Source organism: Myotis yumanensis, unplaced genomic scaffold (assembly GCF_028538775.1).
Source record: "Myotis yumanensis isolate MYYU_CA2020_CCGP unplaced genomic scaffold, mMyoYum1.0.hap1 SCAF_4, whole genome shotgun sequence".
Taxonomy (NCBI): domain Eukaryota; kingdom Metazoa; phylum Chordata; class Mammalia; order Chiroptera; family Vespertilionidae; genus Myotis; species Myotis yumanensis.
In genome coordinates this window covers 77230829-77251785 of record NW_027223755.1, presented here as the reverse complement: position 1 = coordinate 77251785, position 20957 = coordinate 77230829, and the positions used below count along the sequence as shown (strand labels likewise).

Here is a 20957-nt window from a genome sequence, read left to right as displayed (position 1 = left end):
GGGGGAGGGACCGCGGGCAGTTGGCCGGCTGCGGGAGGTTGGCTCTGGGAGCGCACTAACCAGCAGGGGGCAGGTCCTGCGTTGAGCGCCTGCCCCTGGTGGTCAGTGCGAGTCATAGCGACTGGTTGACCGGCCATTCCGGTCATTCGGTCATAAGGGTCACTTAGGCTTATATATATATATAACCAGTACTTTTAAAGGAGTATTTATATTTAAAGTAATTGAGATACTTTAATTAGAAAACTAAACTCATTTCGGTTAGTTTGGATTTAAACTGCTCAAAATAAAAATGAAATACTTAGGTGTATATCTAACAAAATATGTTTAAGGCTTGTATTCTGAAAACTACACAATGCTAATGAAAGAAATCAAATAAGTTTTAAGTAAATGGAAAAGCATACTGTGTTCATAGATTGGAACACTCAACACAGTAAATATGTCAATGCTCCCCAAATTGATATACAAGTTTTTTGCAGATAGAATAAAAACTAAGATTATTCTAAAATTTATATGGAAAAGCAAAGGAACTAAAATAGCTAAAACAATTTTGAAAAAGGATAAAATGGGAAAAATCAATCAATCTGACTTTAAGACTTTTATAACTACAGTAATCAATAATGTATAGCATTAGTGGAGGAACAGATACACAGATCAATGGAATAGACAGAGAATCCAGAAATAGGCTCAGCAAACATAACCATATGTGAGATGCCTCCGATGCTTTCTTCCTTTCTGAAACAGTATACTACATATATTATACTCTTGGTATTACCCTTGGAGGTCCTTCTGCTCTTGAATGGCTTCAGATTTTAACTTTTCATATTTTTCTGTTTGTCCAATTAGTTACCTACAGTCTTTAAAAAAAAAAATCTAGATATAATATAAAAACAGTCCTCCTTTCTAAGTTACTGCTGTACTCTGAATGGTAAGATTTGATAGTAGTCTTACCTCTAGATAAATATAGAATGTGTATAACATAAATTTAATACTCACCTGGAAGTTGTTCATTAGGCCATAGGAACAAGGATTGCTTTCACAATAAGAAAAGTCAAAGTTTAATTTGCAGGCTGCGGAAGTACAGTTTGTTAGCTCTGTCACAATAGTATCATTAATGTTCCCGGTAGCATCCCGAACAACACAAGCACCTGAAGCACAAGTGACAATGAGAACAAATAATATAGCTAATGTTTATGTTCATTTCAAATTATATATACCCATAAAGAAATTATGATACTGACTGCATATAAACTTGCTTATATTAGCACACACTGCATTTACAGTTAAGATAGCTTTATGTGGAACAGAATTGGGAAAGCATCATTGTCCCCAATATCTTAATGAAATGGAACCTTACAAAGAGTAGTATCTACACATATACACTTAACAAGTTTGTGAAATATAGTTGTTTATAAACGGTATATTAGGAAAACTATTCCCTGGCCTATTTGGTTAATGTGTCCTTAAGCAAATATAAAAACCTTGTGTTGAAAGAGTTCCACATGGCAGAAGCATTTTCCTATACTTCAAGTACTTTATATTTGAAACCTATCAAAGATCAGACTTCAGGTAATTTCTTCTGTACAGGAAAACAATTTGAATATTAATAAATTATAATTCTATTTAAACCTTTGTCTCAAATAAGTCTAACCTGATATTAAGAAAATATGTTATCTGTGGTTTGCTTAAAAATAACCTTTAGAGCAGAGTGAATGGGTATAGATGAAACAAGATTAACCATGTACTAATAATTCTTGAAAATTTTTTTGAGGCTGGGTAATAGTTATATTGGGTTCATTAGAAAATTTTCTCTACTTTTGTGCAAAATTGAAAATTCCCATAATAAAAATTGTAAAAGTTTTCTTGAAGAAAGCAATTCATTATTTGAAATAACATATGATGTATAGTAAGTAATAATGGTTTCTTAGACCTCATATATTTTTACTTTTAAAGCATTTTAATACTATCTAATCAGATATAAGTCATTATAGCAAAAACTGACCAATAAAGGGAAGAATATTTTAATGACTAAACAGACTACACATAGTTCTTTTCTTTCTTTCTTTTTTAAAGAGAGAGAGAGGATGGGAGAGGTAGAGAGAGAAACATATGTACCCTGACCAGGGACCAACCCAAAACCTGGGTAAGTGCTGTGACCAGGAATTGAACCTGTGACCTTTTGATACATGGGGCAATACTCAACCAACTGAGCCACACCAGCAAGAGATACACATGGTTCTTTATTCTTAAATTTCTTCATCTAACTTTCAGAGCAATGTTTGAAAAACCATGTTTCCTTGAAGGTACTTCTGAAACCATAGGGATGGAGGCCTGTCTATGCCTAAAGCAGTTATGCTTTTATGTGTTTTATGTGTTTCACATTCCAAAATATGCTTTGGAGAAAAAGGCTTCATTGCTTTGAACTAGTTACACAATCACTGGTGTAGAGGCAATCTTTACTGGTTCAGTCACTGAAGACCAGGGAGAAAGGGCTACTTCTATTGCTCCAAGGGCTAATGTAGGCAGAATAAAATGAGTATGTGGGCCAGTAGTGTTAGAGGGTCAGAAACAAACAGAAAACACTTATCTGCTATAACAAATTAGTTTCTAATTTGAAATATAATCATTTATATCATTTGTGAAATTAAAACTAAATTTTCTTTAGCTTATGTATAGAATATATAAGAACACTAGGTAGAAACTTTTAAGGGAACAAAAATATTTTGGTAAGATTACAAATAGCATATAGTTTGTTTTTAAAAAATTAGATTTATCTATGGATTTTAAGGCTAAATGAAATCTAATTCCTTTTTTAAATTTTAGTTTAACCTGCTACAATACTGATTATTAGAATTTCCAACTCTCATTTACTGATTATTTCAATACTAGAGGCCCAGTGCACAAAAATTTGTGCACTCAGGGGGTCCCTCAGCCCGGCCTGTGCCCTCTCGCAGTCAGGGACCCCTCGGGGGATGTCCACCTGCTGGCTTAGGCCCGCTCCCCAGGGGATCGGGCCTAAGCTGGCAGTCAGACATCCCTCTGGCAGCCTGGGAGCCCTCAGGGGATGTCCACTTGCCAGCAGGGAGCAGGCCTAAGCTGTAGTCGGACATCCTGAGCGCTGCTGAGGAGGCGGGAGAGGCTCCTGCCACCACCACTGTGCTGGCAGCTGTCAGCCTGGCTTGTGGCTGAGCAGAGCTCCCCCTGTGGGAGCGCATTGACCACCAAGGGCCACCTCCTGCATTGAGCGTCTGCCCCCTTGTGGTCAGTGTGTATCATAGTGACCAGTCATTCCCAGTGGTTCTGCTGTTAGGGTCAATTTGCATATTACCCTTTTATTATATAGGATTACATTTGTGAAAATTAGCAGAAGAGTTTGTAAAAACAGTTCTGTCAGGACTTCCCAAAAATGACGGAATGTACAGCAAAAATAAAATTTTCTTAGTGAAATACTATGGAAACCTTATTCTATAGTCTATGAATTTAGAGTTTGTGATTCTTTAAATTGGTATTAAAATAAGATTTACTTTTGCAATATGCTTAAAACATTTAACTATAAAATTTGAATTAGAGTTTATACATTAAAAGCAATGCTTACATCTTAAGAATGTTTCCTGGGTATATACTTTAATGAAAGTGTAGTAAATCTGAGACAATTCCTCTAATCACTGCATGGAAATTATATGTAAATTAAGTTATTTAATTTTTTTCTAGACTAGAATGTTTACTTAAAAAACCTACTATTATAAATAGCCTTTAAAGACTTTATTTAAAAAAAACACAAACAAACCAAAACCCACTTTACTATGAAAGCAATTCTATAAAGCAAGCACCAGTTATCCTTGGTAGTGAAATCTCTAAGCTCCAATTCCATCATCTATAAGTGATTTTAGAGATTGGTTGACCACTTAAGTCCTTTCAAGTTCTAAAATGCTATGAGTCCATAAATGTAATAAAATGGTTAAATACCATTTTAATTCAATTTACTAAGACATTAGTAAGTTTTTTAATTCAATGTACTATGTACTGTTCATCAAAATCAGTTTTTATGGTAAAAAAAAAAAATGCTAGGCACAGCACTTAATGGCCTTGAAACAATCTTCATATAAGATTATGAGAAAATATTAAATAACCACCATAAACAAAAATATTCAAGAATGTGTAAAGATCAAAGTTAAATGCATTCACTTTTACATATAAATGATATTTTCTATAAATATATTTCTGAAATTTAAGAGTTTGCAGATAAGATTTTATATATTTTCTAACAATATAATTAAATTCTGGAGGAGGAGCATTTGGTGGTTTAGATAATGTCTAGATAAAATCACTTACTAGTTTACTTAAAACTAGTTTTAATTAAAATATGCAACACCATGTCTTTTGACTGAAATATTTCTGAATTGAAAAATAACTAAAATTTCTGAAACATAAAGAAATGTAAAGCTATTTACCTACAGATACTGCAATTCCTACGTAAACCACCGTAGTGATTAAAATGGCTAAGAGTGTTCCTTTGGGTATGGCTGACTGAGGATCCTAGAAGACAAGAAGATTTTTTTTTTAAGTATACCTTTAAAAATAAATACATGTATACCATTTTTAATATATAATCAATATAGTGCTTTTTAATATAAATCAATACAGTACTTACTGCAAGATCACCGGAGATATTTGCTCCAGCCAGAATACCAGTTGCAGCAGGAAAAAAGATGGCAAAGACAGAAAAAAAAGTCTCTTCCCCTCGAAAATCTGGTCCAAAGTTCTCATTAAATATTTCAGCTGTAGAGAACAAAACATTTTTTGTAATTAATAGATAGATTAGACCATAATAATTAGGTCAAGAGTAAGTGGTATGCATGATCCCTGACATTTCTTCAGTTCAGGTAACTGATAAACTCTTGAATATTTCCTAATTCACACCTAATTCTTTTCTTATATGAGGGAACAGTATATACCAAAATGATGATTTGACCTGGGACATTTCCTACTACTTTGTGTACCTTCATAATCAAGTTTTGAGTAACTCTAACTTGATTATTAACGCTGGTCCAAATGTAAATCAAAGCGTGGATAAATCCCTCAATCTCAGAGGTCAAAGAAATAAGAAAGGAGGTAGGAAAACAAAGTAACATCATACTAATCTGGAACCTTTTTTTTTTTTTAACATCCAACATAAATACTATCTGTACAGTTTTCTCTATTTTGTAGTGATAACTTGTTTGATTTTTGAGGCTATTTTTGGGCCTTCCAAATAATTTTAGCATAAGTAAATTAGGTAAAGGTCCTTTCCATTTCAACAATAATGAAAGCTTCAACTAATCCTACTGTTTGCATCTATTCTGATAGGTCCTGACACTAAACCAAATTAACAGTCTTTTATTCATCCATCCACCCATCCTTGAGCATCAATGTGTCAGGTCCTGTACTGGAGCCATCTAGTTATATCAAGAAATAGAATAGCAAAAAACTAGACATTGTTCCTACCTTTATGGAACTTAAGAATCCCAATTGGGAGCTACACAGTCAGTAAAGAAGCAAGTCATTACGAATAGCAGTAAATAGACTGATGGAAACAGGATGTTGTGATAAAGAATGAGAGAACCTAATTCAATGTGGTTACAGAAGGCTAAAGGATGTAACTATGGAAACAATACTTAAAAGATACTTTACTGAGCAAGAATCAGCCAGGTGATGATTAGGGAAAATATTACACCAGGAATAAGAAATGACATTTATAAAGGCCCAAAGGTAGGCAAAAGGCTTAGCTCTTTGAGGAATTAAAAGAATGTAAAGCTCTTATCATAGTAACATGGAGAATAAAATTAGGTTGGTAAAATCAGTGGGGGTGAGACTATGCAAAATTTTATTTTAGATTTTATTCTAAATATAATGAAAAGCTAAGGTAGGCTAAGAAACATGCAAATGACATGATGTTACTAAGGCTTGTGTGGATGCTGTGTGGATAATGGACCAATGGCATCAACATCTGAAGCAGGAAGACCCACTAGGAGGTTACTCCAATGGTTCAATCTATGAGGGGAGAATAATATAGAGGAAGATTAGAAAGTAAAGGGGCAGGTAGGGAACATTGAGATCCTGGCTTTTTCCACATACTGTACTCAAATGTTAAAGTCTGAAAAGGATTATGTAGGAGAGATGGCTCCAGTACAGGACATGATTTCTGCAACTTCTCTTAAAAGTTTTAGCCATCATAGTAGTAATAAATAGATACATATGAAGTAATAAAACAAGATGTTCTGGGGATATCCGACTGCCTCTCACAATCCAGGACCGCTGGCTCCTAACGCTCGCCTGCCTGCCTGCCTGTCTGCCTGCCTGATCATCCCTAACTGCTCCCCTGCTGGCCTGATCACCCTGTACCCAGGACCCAGGATTCCCTCCTCCGGCCAGTCGCAGGCACCCAGGACCCAGGCCAGCTTCTCCTGGGCTGGCCTCAGCCACAGGGGACTGTGGGTGGGTGGCTTCGCCTGGGCCACAGCCCCAGGCACCCGGGACCACGTGGCAGGCCCTGGTGCCCAGGACCACAGGGACCGTGGGGCGTGCAGCTTGTCCCTCTCCCAGGCCACAGCCTGGTTGGTTCCCATTCCTCTCTCGCAAGCTCATTTGTGCCTGGCTGATCACCAATCCTCTCTCCCCAGTGTTGAATGTCTGAGCCGTTATGGCTTAAGGGCATTATGATCATTTGCATATTAGTTCATTATATAGGATTACAAAGAAGAAAATGGCAATCTCACAATAAAGAAACCTCTGATACCACTTTGACTAAGTTACCAAAGTTAAAACCATCACTGACAGGGATAAAAAGATGTGTCTCCTAATGTGATGCATTACATATCGTTCATGCTATTTTCCTGGCAAAAACAAATAACCTGAATCTATGAAAATAAATCAGATGAACCCACTGGAGCGAGTTCTACAAAACAAATGGCCTATATTCTTGAGAAATGTCACTATCACGAAAAACAAAGGCTAAGGAGCTGTTTCAGGTTCAAGGAGATTGAAGACTATGTAAAGAACCATTTAAAAAAAAAAAAGAAGAGACATGACAACTCAATGCAATACATAATCATTCATTGGCTCCTGGTCCTGGCTGGTGTTGCTCAGTGGTAAGAGTGTTGGACCATGCACTGAAGGGTCTCAGGTTTGATTTCTGGTCAAGGGCACATACTTGGGTTGCAGGTTCCATCCCAGCCTGGGTAGGGACACATGCAGGAGACAAGCAATCAATGTGTCTCCCTCATGTCCATGTTTCTCTCTCTCCACCTCCTTTCCTCCCTTTTCCTCCCCTTCCCTCCCTCTCTCTCTGAAAATCAATGGAAAAAATGACCTTGGGTGAGGATTAACAAAAAAAAAATTTTTTTAGAGAACTGGATCCTGGAACAGTAAAAGAAAAGGGGAAAAAAGCTACTATAAAGATTTTTATAGAAACAATTGGAAAATTTTGTCAACCCATATATTAGATATTAGCATTGTGCCAAAGTTAAACTTCTTGAATTGTCCTTTTCCTTAGAAGATAAATGCTTAAGTACAATGTTTAGAAGTAAGTCATGATTTCTGCAACTTCTCTTAAAAGTTTTAGCCATCATAGTAGTAATAAATAGATACATATGAAGTAATAAAACAAATGTGGCAGAGACTATATAAAACCATTCATCAGTGAATCTAGATGAAGGATATAAGGAATTCATTGTATCAATTTTCCAAGTTCTCTGTAAGTGTGACATTATTCTGGAATAATAAATAAGTGAGAAGTTTGTCTATGAAAGGGAACTGGAAAATGAGGTGGTAACTAGAGGAGAATAAAAGACGTGATAGCATTTCAAGGATGAGAATTACTAGAGCAAGTTCATAAGCTTATATAGAGGTGAGAGTTTTGAAACAAGGAAGTGAGAGTCAATTATCTATACTAATAAAAGGTAATATCCTAATTAGACCGGGTTGACCGGACATCTTCCAGTCGTCCTGCCTTCCTTCCGGAAAAAGCCATGGTGGTGGGGGGCAAGGCAGAGGTGGATAGGGGCAATCAGGCTGGCAAGGGAGGGCAGTTAGGGGTGATCAGGCCAGCAGGCAGGTGAATGGTTAGGAGCCAGCGGTCCCGGATTGCGAGAGGGATGTCTGACTGCCAGTTTAGTGGGATCGGGCCTAAACTGGCAATCGGACATCCCCTGAGGGGTCCCAGATTGGGGAGGGTGCAGGCCAGGCTGTGGGACCCCTTCCACTCCCCCACCCCACCATGCATGAATTTTGTGCACCAGGCCTCTAGTAAAAGGATAAATGCCTTTGAGAGGCTCTGGAGAGAGACTTCTTGTGTCAGAAAGAAAAAAAGAGGAAAAATGAATCCCCCTATTAGGTAGTCATTTGAACTGACAAGTTTATCAATATAACCTGTTTACTGCCAACACTGCCTTAGTATAACAAGAGGAGAACCAAGCAGTATCAACCACCAAAAAAAGAAAAGTCACATTCCAAAGTATATTTAGATTTATTTATCTCAGACTGAAATAGGCCCAGATGTGCTATTTAAACAAAATATAAATTATTATTATTCTAGCTAACTATGTGATACTTCTATAAGTGGCCCAATTTCTGAAAATAAGGAAATGAAAAATGTGGCCTAGAAAATATACTTAAATCAATTAAAGTCATAAAGAGAAATATATTAATTATTAGGAATATTTTAAGTAATCATTCACTATAACTTTTAATACTTCCTTTAGAAAAAAGTGACAAAAACTAATGTTCAGAAACATGCATAATAATATAATAAAACTTAAATAAAAATCATTCATAATTAGATAATTTATGAGAGCATAAAGTACAGAAAATTACCTACCTAACTAATGTTACAAACTTTTACTCCTGGAATGCTTAGTAGACACCTCTTCCCCCAATCCAGGAAATCGGGAATTTAATGCCCAGTTTAGAAGGTGGCAAGAGCACAAGTAGTCAGAACAAAAATCACACTATCAACCCAGGACCAGTAGGCACAAATAATGGGCAAGGTCCTTGAAACAATTCATATCAGAAAAATGCCCAGCCAACTAAGCCAGAGTTTGATATAGACTAAACCAGTTTTATTCACATATGATCCAAGGACTATATGTTGTTACCAGTCAGCAATAAGATGCAGGAGAACCTGGCCTTTTCCTCTAGGCCAGTGATTCCCAAAGTGGGCGCTACCGCCCCCTGGTGGGTGCTGCAGCGATCCAGGGGGGCGGTGATGGCCACAGGTGCATTTGTTTTAACTTTTTTTGTATTACCTTTCTATTCTGAGTTCAATAAATAGTTTCATAATTTCAAACTTTAATGTTTCTAATTTACACTTTACTATATTTTACGAAAAAGGTAGAAACATTAATACATATATCTTTCTGTTTAATTGCTATTAAAATTCTAAAAAAAATTAATTTCCAGGGGGCGCTGAGTAATATTTTTTCTGGAAAGGGGGCGGTAGGCCAAATAAGTTTGGGAACCACTGCTCTAGACAGTGGTTCTCAACCTTCTGGCCCTTTAAATACAGGTCCTCATGTTGTGACCCAACCATAAAATTATTTTCGTTGCTACTTCATAACTGTAATGTTGCTACTGTTATGAATCGTAATGTAAATATCTGATATGCAGGATGGTCTTAGGCGACCCCTGTGAAAGGGTCGTTTGACCGCCAAAGGGGTTTCGACCCACAGGTTGAGAACCGCTGCCTAGTGCTTTGTCAACTGAAGACAGACAGACTTGTCACCCAAAGTAATAAGCTTCTCTGATGCTACTGCAACTATTCTTTCCCACTTTCATTTTATTTTGTGCAAATAGGTTCAGAATTGCTCATTTAAGTGGGGAGAAGATAAGGACTGGGGTAAGGAGTAAGGGTGGGGGCTGGGAGATACAGATAGACCCTTTAGGAAAAAATAACAAGTAAATTTCACCAGTAGTGACAATTAGATGTGGAATGAAAAGGGTTATAGAAGACAAAAACTGGGTAATTCTCACACATTTAATAATGCAGCCCAGACAGTGTGGCTCAGTGGTTGAGCATTGACCTAGGAACCAAGAGGTCACAGTTTGATTCCTGGTCAGTGCACATGCCCAGATTTCGGGCTCAATCCCCAGTGTGGGGCGTTCAGGAGGCAGCTGATCAATGATTCTCTCTCATCATTGATGTTTCTATCTCTCTCTCCCCCTCTCTCTTCCTCTCTGAAATCAATAAAAATATATTTAAAAACAATAATACTGCAAATTGTAGAAAAACTTAAAAACTGCAATTACACAGAAACTGAACTTCTAGTTACTTTCAGTCTCAGACACTTTTAGACTGTTGTGCTAAAATACAACTAAAATAATGAAAAAGTCAACATCAGAACAAGTTACCTTTCACTTACAAATTCCCAAAATTAGTGAGAACTAAAGCATCTTTTTTCAGTAGCATTGATTTTTTTTTACATTCTATTACCTTTTGTTGCTAATAATGAAAAGGAAAGATACAAATAAAAATGATTTTTTAACTCCAATTGTAACATACATAAGTATACAAAACTAAATTGAATTGCCAATTAGTGAGTTATTATACCAAACTTACTTACATTACAAAATATCTAAAATGTACTAAATTTACTAATAGAATGGTATAATATACACCTTTAAAAATATTCTAGCTTTTTTACTTACATTTATAACCAAAGAAACCTTTGGGTTTCTTGCTCTCCAATGGGATAAATGTTCCTATGACGAAATCAGCAATAGCAAGTAGGAGAATCACCAAAAGAACAATCTGAGCCTGAAATTTTAAACATTAAAAATCAAAATCAAATCTCTTATGTTGTACATTCAGTTCCACTAGAATACAACTTCCATGGGGGAAAGGATTTCTGTCTTGTTTGCTCAGAGCATCAAACAATGCTAAGCACAGGGTAGGCACGCCATAAAAAAATGATGGCAGAAGTAGAATGATGCCATATATTTTGAAATTTATTAATGATGCACATGCCTTCCCACAAATCATAAAACACTATAAATTCCAAAACACCATAGGCTTTTCATTCTGTGCATCATTCTTTCCTGTCCCCTCCACCATACAGTACAATATATTTGCTAAAAACCCAAGTTTTATACCAAGTCCAAACACAATGTTGAATGTGTGACAGCGATATGAAAATAAGGAAAAGTATAAAAAGAAGACAACACCCAGGAGGGGAATTCAAGTAGCAGTGGGACTGGAAGAAAGGAATAATCCATGCGAACTACCACCTCTCCTCTTTCACTTTTTTTGTTTTGTTTTATTGGATTTAACAGATATATAACAATATATTAGTTTCAGGTATATAACATAATGATCTGATATTTCTATATATTGCAAAATGATCACTATAAGAAGTTCCATCCATCACTATATAGCTATACATTTTTTTTCAGTGATGAGAACTTTTAAGATATACTCTTTTTAACAACTGTCAAGTATACAATAGAGTGTTATTAATTACTAGAGGCCCAGTGCATGAAAATTTATGCACTGTAGGGGGGGTCCCTCAGCCCGGCCTGCCCCCTCACAGTCCGGGAGTCTTCAGGCGAGGGAGGCAACCCGGCGATTAGGGGAAGGTGATGCCCCCATCACACTTCAGCTGCTGCCACTACCGACAGTGCAAGCCTCGGCCAGCCCTGGTTACTTGAGCCTCAGGTGGCCCTGGGCAGTTGCCATTAAAGGCTTGCCTGCACCTTGGGCCGGCCCTGGGCAGCTGGGCAGCCGCCATCCAAGGCTTGCCTGTGCCTTGGGCCAGCCCTGGGCGGCTGGGGAGCTGAGGGGACTGGGGGACTCTGGAGGCAGGCAAGCAGCAAAGCCAGGGGGCTGAGGGGACTGGGCGCCGCCATCTCTGAGTGCGTGCCAGTCAATTAGCATATTCCCTCCTTTTTGGCTGTGGGCGCCGCCATCTTTGCCATAGCATGAGGGTCAATTAGGATATTCCCTCTTTATTAGATAGGATTGTCACCATGGCTAAACATTACATCCATGACTTATTAATTTTTCACTGCAAATCTGTACCTTTTGACCCCTTTCACCCATTTTGCCCACCCCACCTCTCCTCCACTCTTAACCTCCCAATAACACTGGGCAGATGCTCATGAAAAACTGTGTCATCTGTGGGAATAAGGACCACTTATATTGTATGAAATTCTTTTCAGTAAAGTCAATTTGTTAAATGTATAAGTAAATGATTTAATTTTATACTAATGACTTACCTACCAGGGAAAAATTATTCTTTCAGACTTTGCTAATTTTTGATCTGGTAAATATTATCATAGCTCATATACAATACAAATATGTGATTTTATACAATCTATAAACACAAAGGAACCTGAAGTGACTTTGAGATGCTCAGTAGTATCTTTGTAGATATGCATTATTCAGGAAACAAGAGCTGTACTATGGCATAGTCCCTCAAAGATACAGAAATATATGTATTCGGGTGCTTTGCCTATATAGTAACATGTGAATTCAGCAGTTTCCCCCCCGAAACAATGGTACCTGTTTGGGTAGTCATGACTTCTAAGATTTCAAAAGCAAGGAACAAGATTATCTTCTCTAATCCCTAATGGCACTAACTTGAAGTTTACTGCCCCTATGTTTATTTTTGAAATTGAACTTTTAAATAAATTATAAAGCCAGCAGTTTAATTTGGGCTACCTAATTAACCTGAGCATCTCTAAATAATTTAAGTCATACAATAGGGGCTGGAGGGGAGATAGGAAGTAAAATATTTTTAAAATACTGTGTTTAACTAGATCCTGAACTGATGGCTATCTTCAAATATCCCCTGTCTTGTCAATTAGAAAATAACCCTATACATAAATTTCCCTGAAAAAGGCCACTTAGGAACTTTTAAAACCTAAAAATGTTACCACAATTTATTGCATTCTTAAAATAAAAGCTATAAAAGTGCATATATTAAATATTTACCTATATTCCAGAGATATCATTACTTACTTTTGCTTCCCACTCCATTCCAGCTACTGAGATACCTAAAAGGATCACCACAGTAATGGCTCCGATAATTCGGATATCATTGATTTCATCTATCATAAGAATAGAATGTTCCTAGAAAAAGAAAATTATAAATAAGCAATATTAGTTCTTTTAGATAGTCTTTATTTCTTTTGGAACATTTTAGAGCTATCATAGTGCCTTACATGTAGGTGAATAAAGGCCTATTTAACAAATGAATAGGGAGACCAATGAAAAAGGAATATTTACTATTGATGTGTCATTCAAGTATATGATGACATCAAGAATATGATTAAATTAATAATGCTATATTTAATCAGATGTGGTATATCAAAAAGGGAACTGCTGACAAGTAAATAAAAATCATATAACTAGTTCTAATAGAATGTTCTTAAGGTACATAGCAGAAATATTTTGCATTCATTTTGATTAGTGAAGTCAAGCTTTAAATAGTCTTTTAGTTTGCATAAAAGGAGGTGAATATACTTTCATGCAGTAATCCAAAATACACTGTTCCTATTCTATAAGCAAACAAGTATTTGTGATTGAGTATCAATGAAATTAGAAACATATACTAAATTAAACAATGAAAGAACATGAACTCTTATTGATTATATTGCTTGCTTGCTTACAGCCCTACCTTTCATTCATCCATTTAGCCTACATGGGTGAGGGCAATGCCAACGTAAATGTCAGTGTTTTCAGATTTTACATATGCTAATGTACCACATACTACTGGAGAAGAAGAGTTACAATAGCCCTGACATGAACAACTGTGTCAGTTGAGGTTCCTATCATTTAACAATATTAAATCCTATTTCTCTTCTGCTTTAACTCAACACATCCTAATGACTCTTTCCAAACAAGTTCTCTAGTAAACTTCAGAGCAGTATATCAACTACTTTCTGGCCAGCTTTACTTAGATACACCTCTGGTTCCTCAAATTAGACACCTGAAATTAAATTGTCCTATGTTCTCTATCTCAAGTGAATGGTATTACATTCTGTCTAAATCCCCAACTCAGAATTTATGTATAAACTTGAAATCCTTCTTTCTCTTTCGTCTCCCTCATCCCATTGATCATCAATTCACTTATTCAACATCTTTTAAATCTGTCAAATTCACCTACACCTCCCCAGCCCCACTCATCATTGTTTCAATATAAGCCACATCTCCTCTCCCAGGATAACTACAACAACCTTTTAAATGGTCTCAATCTCCCATTGTGATCACTCAATCCAATCTCTACTCCGTAATCAGATATTTATTTAGGTCACGTCATGATGATCTGATCATGTCATGGTCCCCCAGTCCAATCTAGATAAGATCTATTTTAATAGCAAACAAGACCCTTCCTGACTTGATACTTTTTCCTTTCTCTAGTCTTAAATCTCTTGCCACTTTGTACTCGTCATACAGAAATATAGTGGGGGTTTTTTAACTCACCATACTCCATCCTTCCAGGTCTGTTTCCCTTTCTTCACTGTTCCCCCCATTCCACATCCCCACTCTCCTATCTGCCTACTGAAGCCTAAACTCCCTTCCTTGACACTCCTCTGCAACCCCCATTTCTGGATGGTAAGTCAAGTGATCCTCCTTTGTGTTGCCAAGGTCTCTACAGTTACCCACTTCTGACATTCTATAATGATTTTCCTTTGTCTACCTCACACACTGAACTTCTTGAAGGATGAGTTTTGTGTTCATCACTGCTTTCCTAGCATCTAACATGGAGAGTGGCATTTAAGCCCTCAATAAAGATGTGGGAAACAAATGACTAGAAGAAAGGTGAATTACCTTAAGCAACTCCACCACAGTTTCTGCAAATCCAACCACATACATAGCAACTGCAACAGCATTGGCAAAAGCAAATATCAGGCCAATTGCACCACCAAATTCTGGCCCTAGACTTCTAGATATTAAATAATATGCTCCTCCTAAAGAAAAGGGAAAAAAAGAATAGTACTAAAGTTAGTATTTTAAATGTCCTCCTCCAATGAGGGGGGGGAGGGGTGTGGGTGTGTGTGTGAGTGTGTGTGTGTGTGTGTGTGTGTGTGTGTGAGAGTGAGTGCAGCTAGAAGAAATCAATGGCCGGGGGGAGGAGGACATCTGTAATACTTCCAACAATAAAGATGAAAAAAATTGTCCTCCTCTATAATCAGCTGAAGGCCTGAATAGAACAAAGACAGACCTTCCCCAAGGAAGAAGGAAATCTGCAGCAGATAATCTTCAGACTTGGAACTACATCATCAGCTCTTCTCTGGGCCTACAGACTGCAAACCCACTCTGCAGGTTTTGGACTTCCCAGGCTCTATAATCACAGGAATTACTTCCTTCAAATAAATCTACACACACACACACACACACACACACGGTTCTGTTTCTCTGAAGAAGGCTAATACAGACATGTTACAAGGTAAATATATAAAAATCCACCATTTTCCCATGTACTAGCAATGAACAATTAGAAACTGAAGTTTTAAAAAGTAACCTATTTACAATAGTACTCAAAGACTGGAAATACTTAAGTCTAAAAAATATTTGCAAGATCTGTGTACTGAACAACTTAAACCCAAAGAAGAACTAAATAGGTACACCATGATTATGGAATGGAAGACATAGTTAAGATGTTTATTCTCTCCAAATTGATCTCTAGATTCAACACAATTCCCATCACAATCCCACCAGGATATTTCACAGAAATTGGCAAGGTAATTCTAAAATGTTTAATGAAAAGGTAGAATAGCCAAAACAATTTTGGAAAAATAACACACAGTTGGAAGACTCACACAACCTAGTCTCAAGAATTACTATAAAGCTACAGTACCAAGATAGCATGATACTGGATTGAGGATAGATCTATAGATAATGGACCAGCATAGATTCCAGAAATAAAATCACGCATGTAGGGTCAATTAACCTCCCCCAGCTTTATTAATATATAATTGACATATAACATTGTTTAAGATGTACAATGTGATTATTTGATATGCATATACATTACAAAATGTTTGCCAAAATAAGGTTAGTTAACATATTCTTCACTTCACATAATTACCATTTTTTATTATTGTTAAAAGTATATTCAAGATTTACTCTTAACAACTTTCAAGTATACAATATTGTTTACTATAGTCTCTATGCTTCCTATTAGATTCCCAGAATTTATTCTTCTTATTAATGGAAATCTGCACACTTTGACCAACATCTTATCATTTCTCTCACCCCGTAGCACACTTTCCTACTCTCTTTCTGTGAGTTCAACTTTTTTGGATTCTATAGGGTGTCCCAAAATTCACACAAGAAGTAATTTTGATAAAAAACACAGGTTTATAATTAAAAATTGTAAATTTTTTATTGATTCTTTAATCCTCAGCCGGGGATATTTTTCCATTGATCTTTAGAGAGAGTGGGAGAGAGGGAAAGACAGAGAGAAATATCCGATGTGAGAGAAATACATCGATGCTTTTTTGTTCTTGTGCTTTTGATGTAAAAAAAAAAAATTCACTGTCAACACCAATGGCGAGGAGCTTTTTCCTTGTGCTTTCTGGGAATTTTACAGGTTCATGGCTTACATTTAAGCCCTTAATAGTTGTTGAGTTGACTTTTATGAGTGGTATAAGAAAAGAGTCCATTTTAATCCTTTCACGTGTGAATATCCAATTTTCCTAACACCTAGCTTTGTTCTTTTTCAAGATTGCTTTGACTATTCGGAGTCTTTTGTGGTTCCATATTAATTTTAGGTTACTTTTTTCTATTTCTGTGAAAAATGTCATTGAAATTTTGATAGGAATTGCATTCAATCTATTAGATGGCTTTGGATAACTAGCGTCGATTAACTTTTTACGAAAATGCTAAAGCAATGAAATAAAAAAGGGATAATCTTTTAACAAATTGTGCTAGAGTAACTGGATACCCACATGACTCTTGATGGTCTTTGATTCCTATTTTGTACATATACAAACATTAACTAAAAATAATGAGAGATATAACTGAAAACCTAGAGTTATAAAACTTCTAGAAGAAAATCTTTGGGACCTTTGACAAGGCAGGATTTCTTATATAACACACCAAAAGTATAATCCAACAAAGAAATAAAAAGTGATAAATTAGATATAATCAAAACTAAGACTGCTCGCCCTAGCCAGTTTGGCTCAGTGGATAAAACCTGAGGACTGAAGGGTCACAGGTTTAATTCCGATCAGGGGCATGTACCTCGTTGCAAGCTCGATCCCAGCCTTAGTCAGGGTGCATGTGGGAGGCAACCAATCAATGTGTCTCTCTCACAATGATGTATCTCTCTCTCTCCCCCTCTCTTCTACTCTCTCTAAAAAAATCAATGGAAAAATACCCTCAGTTGAGGATTAACAACAATAACAAAAAGGTAAGACTATTCTTCGAATGACACATTTAAGGGAATGAAAATACCGGAATTTACACTTTCATCTTATAAAAAGATGTGGATGTCCCCTAATTCATAAGTGAGTCCATATCACAGACAGAGGACGGGAGAACTCTGGTCTGTGAATCTAGGAAATACTGGCCTGAGTGAAAGTGGCTGCTGGCCAGGACTACCTACGTCACAGAACCTGTTGCCCACAGCCCAAGTAAATTCTGTCAAATCCAAACTCTCCAGACTGACAAGATTTGCAGAACAGGAAAGAGCTCTGGGCTCCCAGCCAGCTGCAATAATCTGTAGAACATAACTGTCTGTTAAGGCAGGACTGTGCCCGAGATGAAGGTAAGGTGTGACACTATTCTTCCTCTGTGGAGACAGAGAACTGAGGAGATGATTAATTAATCTGCTGCCAGTAACTTTAAGCAGTACCCCCCAAAAATCATCACTAGAATATAATCAAGCCTGAAATCTTTAAGCCTCTTTTGTTTCTAAGTTTTGACTCTTTTTTTTTTCATAAACTGAATGTTTCCATATTATTTTTATGCCAGGCTTCATAATTGAACATTATTACATGTTTACAAGCAGTTCATATTTTAAAAAATGATTTCCACTGCTGATACAAGGAACAAAAAGGTTCCTAGCACTTTCTGTCTGGGAAATCAACCTACATTTTTCTAGATTGGTATCTGTTTAATCTCTAAAAGATGTCGATAAAACCAATTTAGTAATATTAAATCTCTCCTGTGGCAAAAAGCACAACATTAGGAAAAGTACACATTTCACATACTTTCACAGGAATGGAAACACATACCTTACAAAACAAGAATAAAATATTATTCAATATAAAATATAGGTAAATGTCATAAGAATCAAGATAAATAAAATTCAACTATCAAGTACTACCTCAATAGTTCTATTAATAAGAAAACTACACAAGTTTAAAAAGGAGCTCTTCAAATTGAAATTACTAAACAGAACAACTGCAATCTTTAAGCAAAATTTTAAATATTTCCCTATTAATTCCCTTATTAACAACTTTAAGTTCATAGAAAATTAAGATGGGTCTCAGTAAACCAAAATAAATCCTGTTAGGGGTCTCTACACATCGTTATTCCCATAGAATCCCTCCATTTCTCCTATCTAAACCTTTGGCACCTTGATCCTCTGCACAGTTCTAGTTCTATTACTCTCTGTGCAGACCTTTCAATAAGGAAACATTCCAAATTAAGCCCTCAGTTGTTGAACTAGAAGAGAGCCAATCCAGCATTTTGGTCCTACCATATTAAAACATAAAATGGTTTACTGTTAAGAACAACAAAGTCACACTCTTTAAAAGTTTGTTCTCAACCATAACTCCCTATCTCTTTTGCTCCTTGGAAAATTTTGTTGAATTAAAATTTCTTGTTCCAGGGAGATTGCCAGCGTGTTATTTGCTGTTATTGTCCTATAGTGTGTGTGTGTGTGTGTGTGTGTGTGTGTGTGTGTGTCTAAAGCATGAACAAAGCTAAGAAATATGTCCTTTCTGGATATGAGTCATACTGACTTAATACTTTCAATTTATAATCATGAGTTCAGGATGCAAATGTAATTTCATTAGTTTTATGCCTATATTTACTTACTTCCACGTGGAAAATATGGTTTTCTCAGGAAACCAGTAAATCCTGTTAAGAATTCTCCAAGTGCATAAAGCAGAGAAGACAGAAGGGGCTTATATTCATTGAAGGAATCTCCAGGGAACATTTAATATAGATGACACAGCTCATTTATATTCTGTAAGGGACCAGCCAAGTGTCCAGTCAACAACTGGCAAGTGAAAAATGAATACCTTCTAGCATAGCTTCCAAGTACTTGGTTATTTCTTTAAATTAATGCCTTTCCCTTTTTTCCTCTATTGGTTTCATTATTTCAACAAATGTGTTTACTTTCTCATTTGTATGAATATCTGAAAACAACAGAAGAATTCTGAATTGTATGATCCAATGGGTTTTTCCCTGTAGTTTCTTCCTTAGTGAGCTGATTCTATCATTTGGAGGGAATGCAGGCAAAACTGCAACATATGATAAGTTGTTGGGACACACTCCATGTTCTTATACTTCCTTAGTATTTCAGGACAGAGGACTAGACAGTCTCTGAGATATACTTGTGAATATATATGAAAACTTTTGGTAGTATTGAAAGATGAAATGGGTTTTTAGTCATAATGCAGGAAAATTGATACTTCCCATAAATTTGGATTCATGTGGAAAACTGTCCAGGGTTCATGCTGCCAGTGGCTTCATGTCCCATTCCCCTTGAGGCTCACAACCTAGATTTGAAGAGCTAACAGCGAAATTATTTGATGATTTTCTGATTCCCTCAAGTAGCTAATATCCCATTCCCTTTCTCCTTCCACTCCTATTCCCCAATAGTAACAGAAAGAAATGAAACACGGGGCATCCAGTACATAAGCCAAAAAGCAACTTCCGGTATTACCTGATAACTCTTTGGATATATACACATCTTACACTCAAATATCACTCAATCCAGACTCATGTACACATGGAACTTCAGCAAATAGTGATTCATGTTCAGCATAGTCATAATCATATTGATGTGAGCTACCACCTTCCCTGAGGACAACAGTGATTTGAATCCTCTGGTAAGTAAGAAATATGAAGATAATGGGGGGAAATGAAACACTCAGTCTGGGTCTCTCTCTCAAAACACACACACACAAAAAAAAAAACCCAAAACTGAATACAGATAAATAAATTATCCTATATAATAAAAGCCTAATATGCAGTGACCAAACGGCGAAATGACAGGTCAGCGGGGGGCAGGGCTAGCAAGGGGGTGGTGCCAGGCCAGCCAAGGTGGGTGCTAGCGGGCAGAGGGAGGGGGCGGCGATCAGGGGGTGGCAACCAACGGTAGCAGCAGAGGGGCAATTGGGTGGCGGGGCTGGCCACTCGGCCGGCGCTATCCCCTGATCAGCCTGCCGGTTGCCTCCTGCAGAGGGAGGCCAGACTGCACTTAGGCCCCTAAGGACTCCTGGACTGCGAGAGGGTGCAAGCTGGGCTGAGGGACCCCCCAAGTGCACGAATTTTCGTGCACCAGGCCTCTAGTGTGTATATAATGTCCAATACAGATCTGAAAAATAGTGGAGGCAGATGGGACAGGTTGATCTTTTTCTCAGGTGATCTGCTATGATAACTTTACAGAAACTGGTACATATTTCTTTTCCCTTTCTCTAGCTGGATGATGAGCTTTGTTTGAAAAATGGAGTTCTTTTCTTCTTGTTCATAGGGGCTCCATGGCCACTCTCCTGGTCTCCTGGGTGCTCTTCCTGGGGAGGGTAAAATCTTACTAGACAGATCTTGTGAACTCCAATGAAAGAGGCCTCAGGAACCTCAGAAGATAGTTAGAGTTGAGGATGTGAATTCAGGGTCCCACGTATAACTCACAAAAGTTGTTAGATAATGGGGAAAGAACTGTGCCTGTTTCCTTCAATGAGAAGGAATGAGGTTATACTTGTACAATACAGACCAAATGCAAGATGATCCTTTAGCTCTATTGATC

At 37.0% G+C, this 20957-nt stretch overlaps 1 protein-coding gene across 3 annotated transcripts in view; it reads right to left on the bottom strand.

Moving 5' to 3' along the window:
* SLC12A2 (solute carrier family 12 member 2) overlaps positions 1-20957 on the bottom strand; it is an 88309-nt gene that overhangs the window by 38610 nt on the left and 28742 nt on the right. For all 3 annotated transcript variants that reach the window (XM_070412573.1, XM_070412574.1, XM_070412575.1), the window contains exons 5-10: positions 14801-14940; positions 12989-13099; positions 10678-10786; positions 4649-4776; positions 4449-4533; positions 994-1145 (exon numbers count right to left, since the gene is read on the bottom strand). In XM_070412573.1, the coding sequence (XP_070268674.1) occupies positions 994-1145; positions 4449-4533; positions 4649-4776; positions 10678-10786; positions 12989-13099; positions 14801-14940 (725 nt within the window). The remainder of the gene's footprint in view (positions 1-993; positions 1146-4448; positions 4534-4648; positions 4777-10677; positions 10787-12988; positions 13100-14800; positions 14941-20957) is intronic.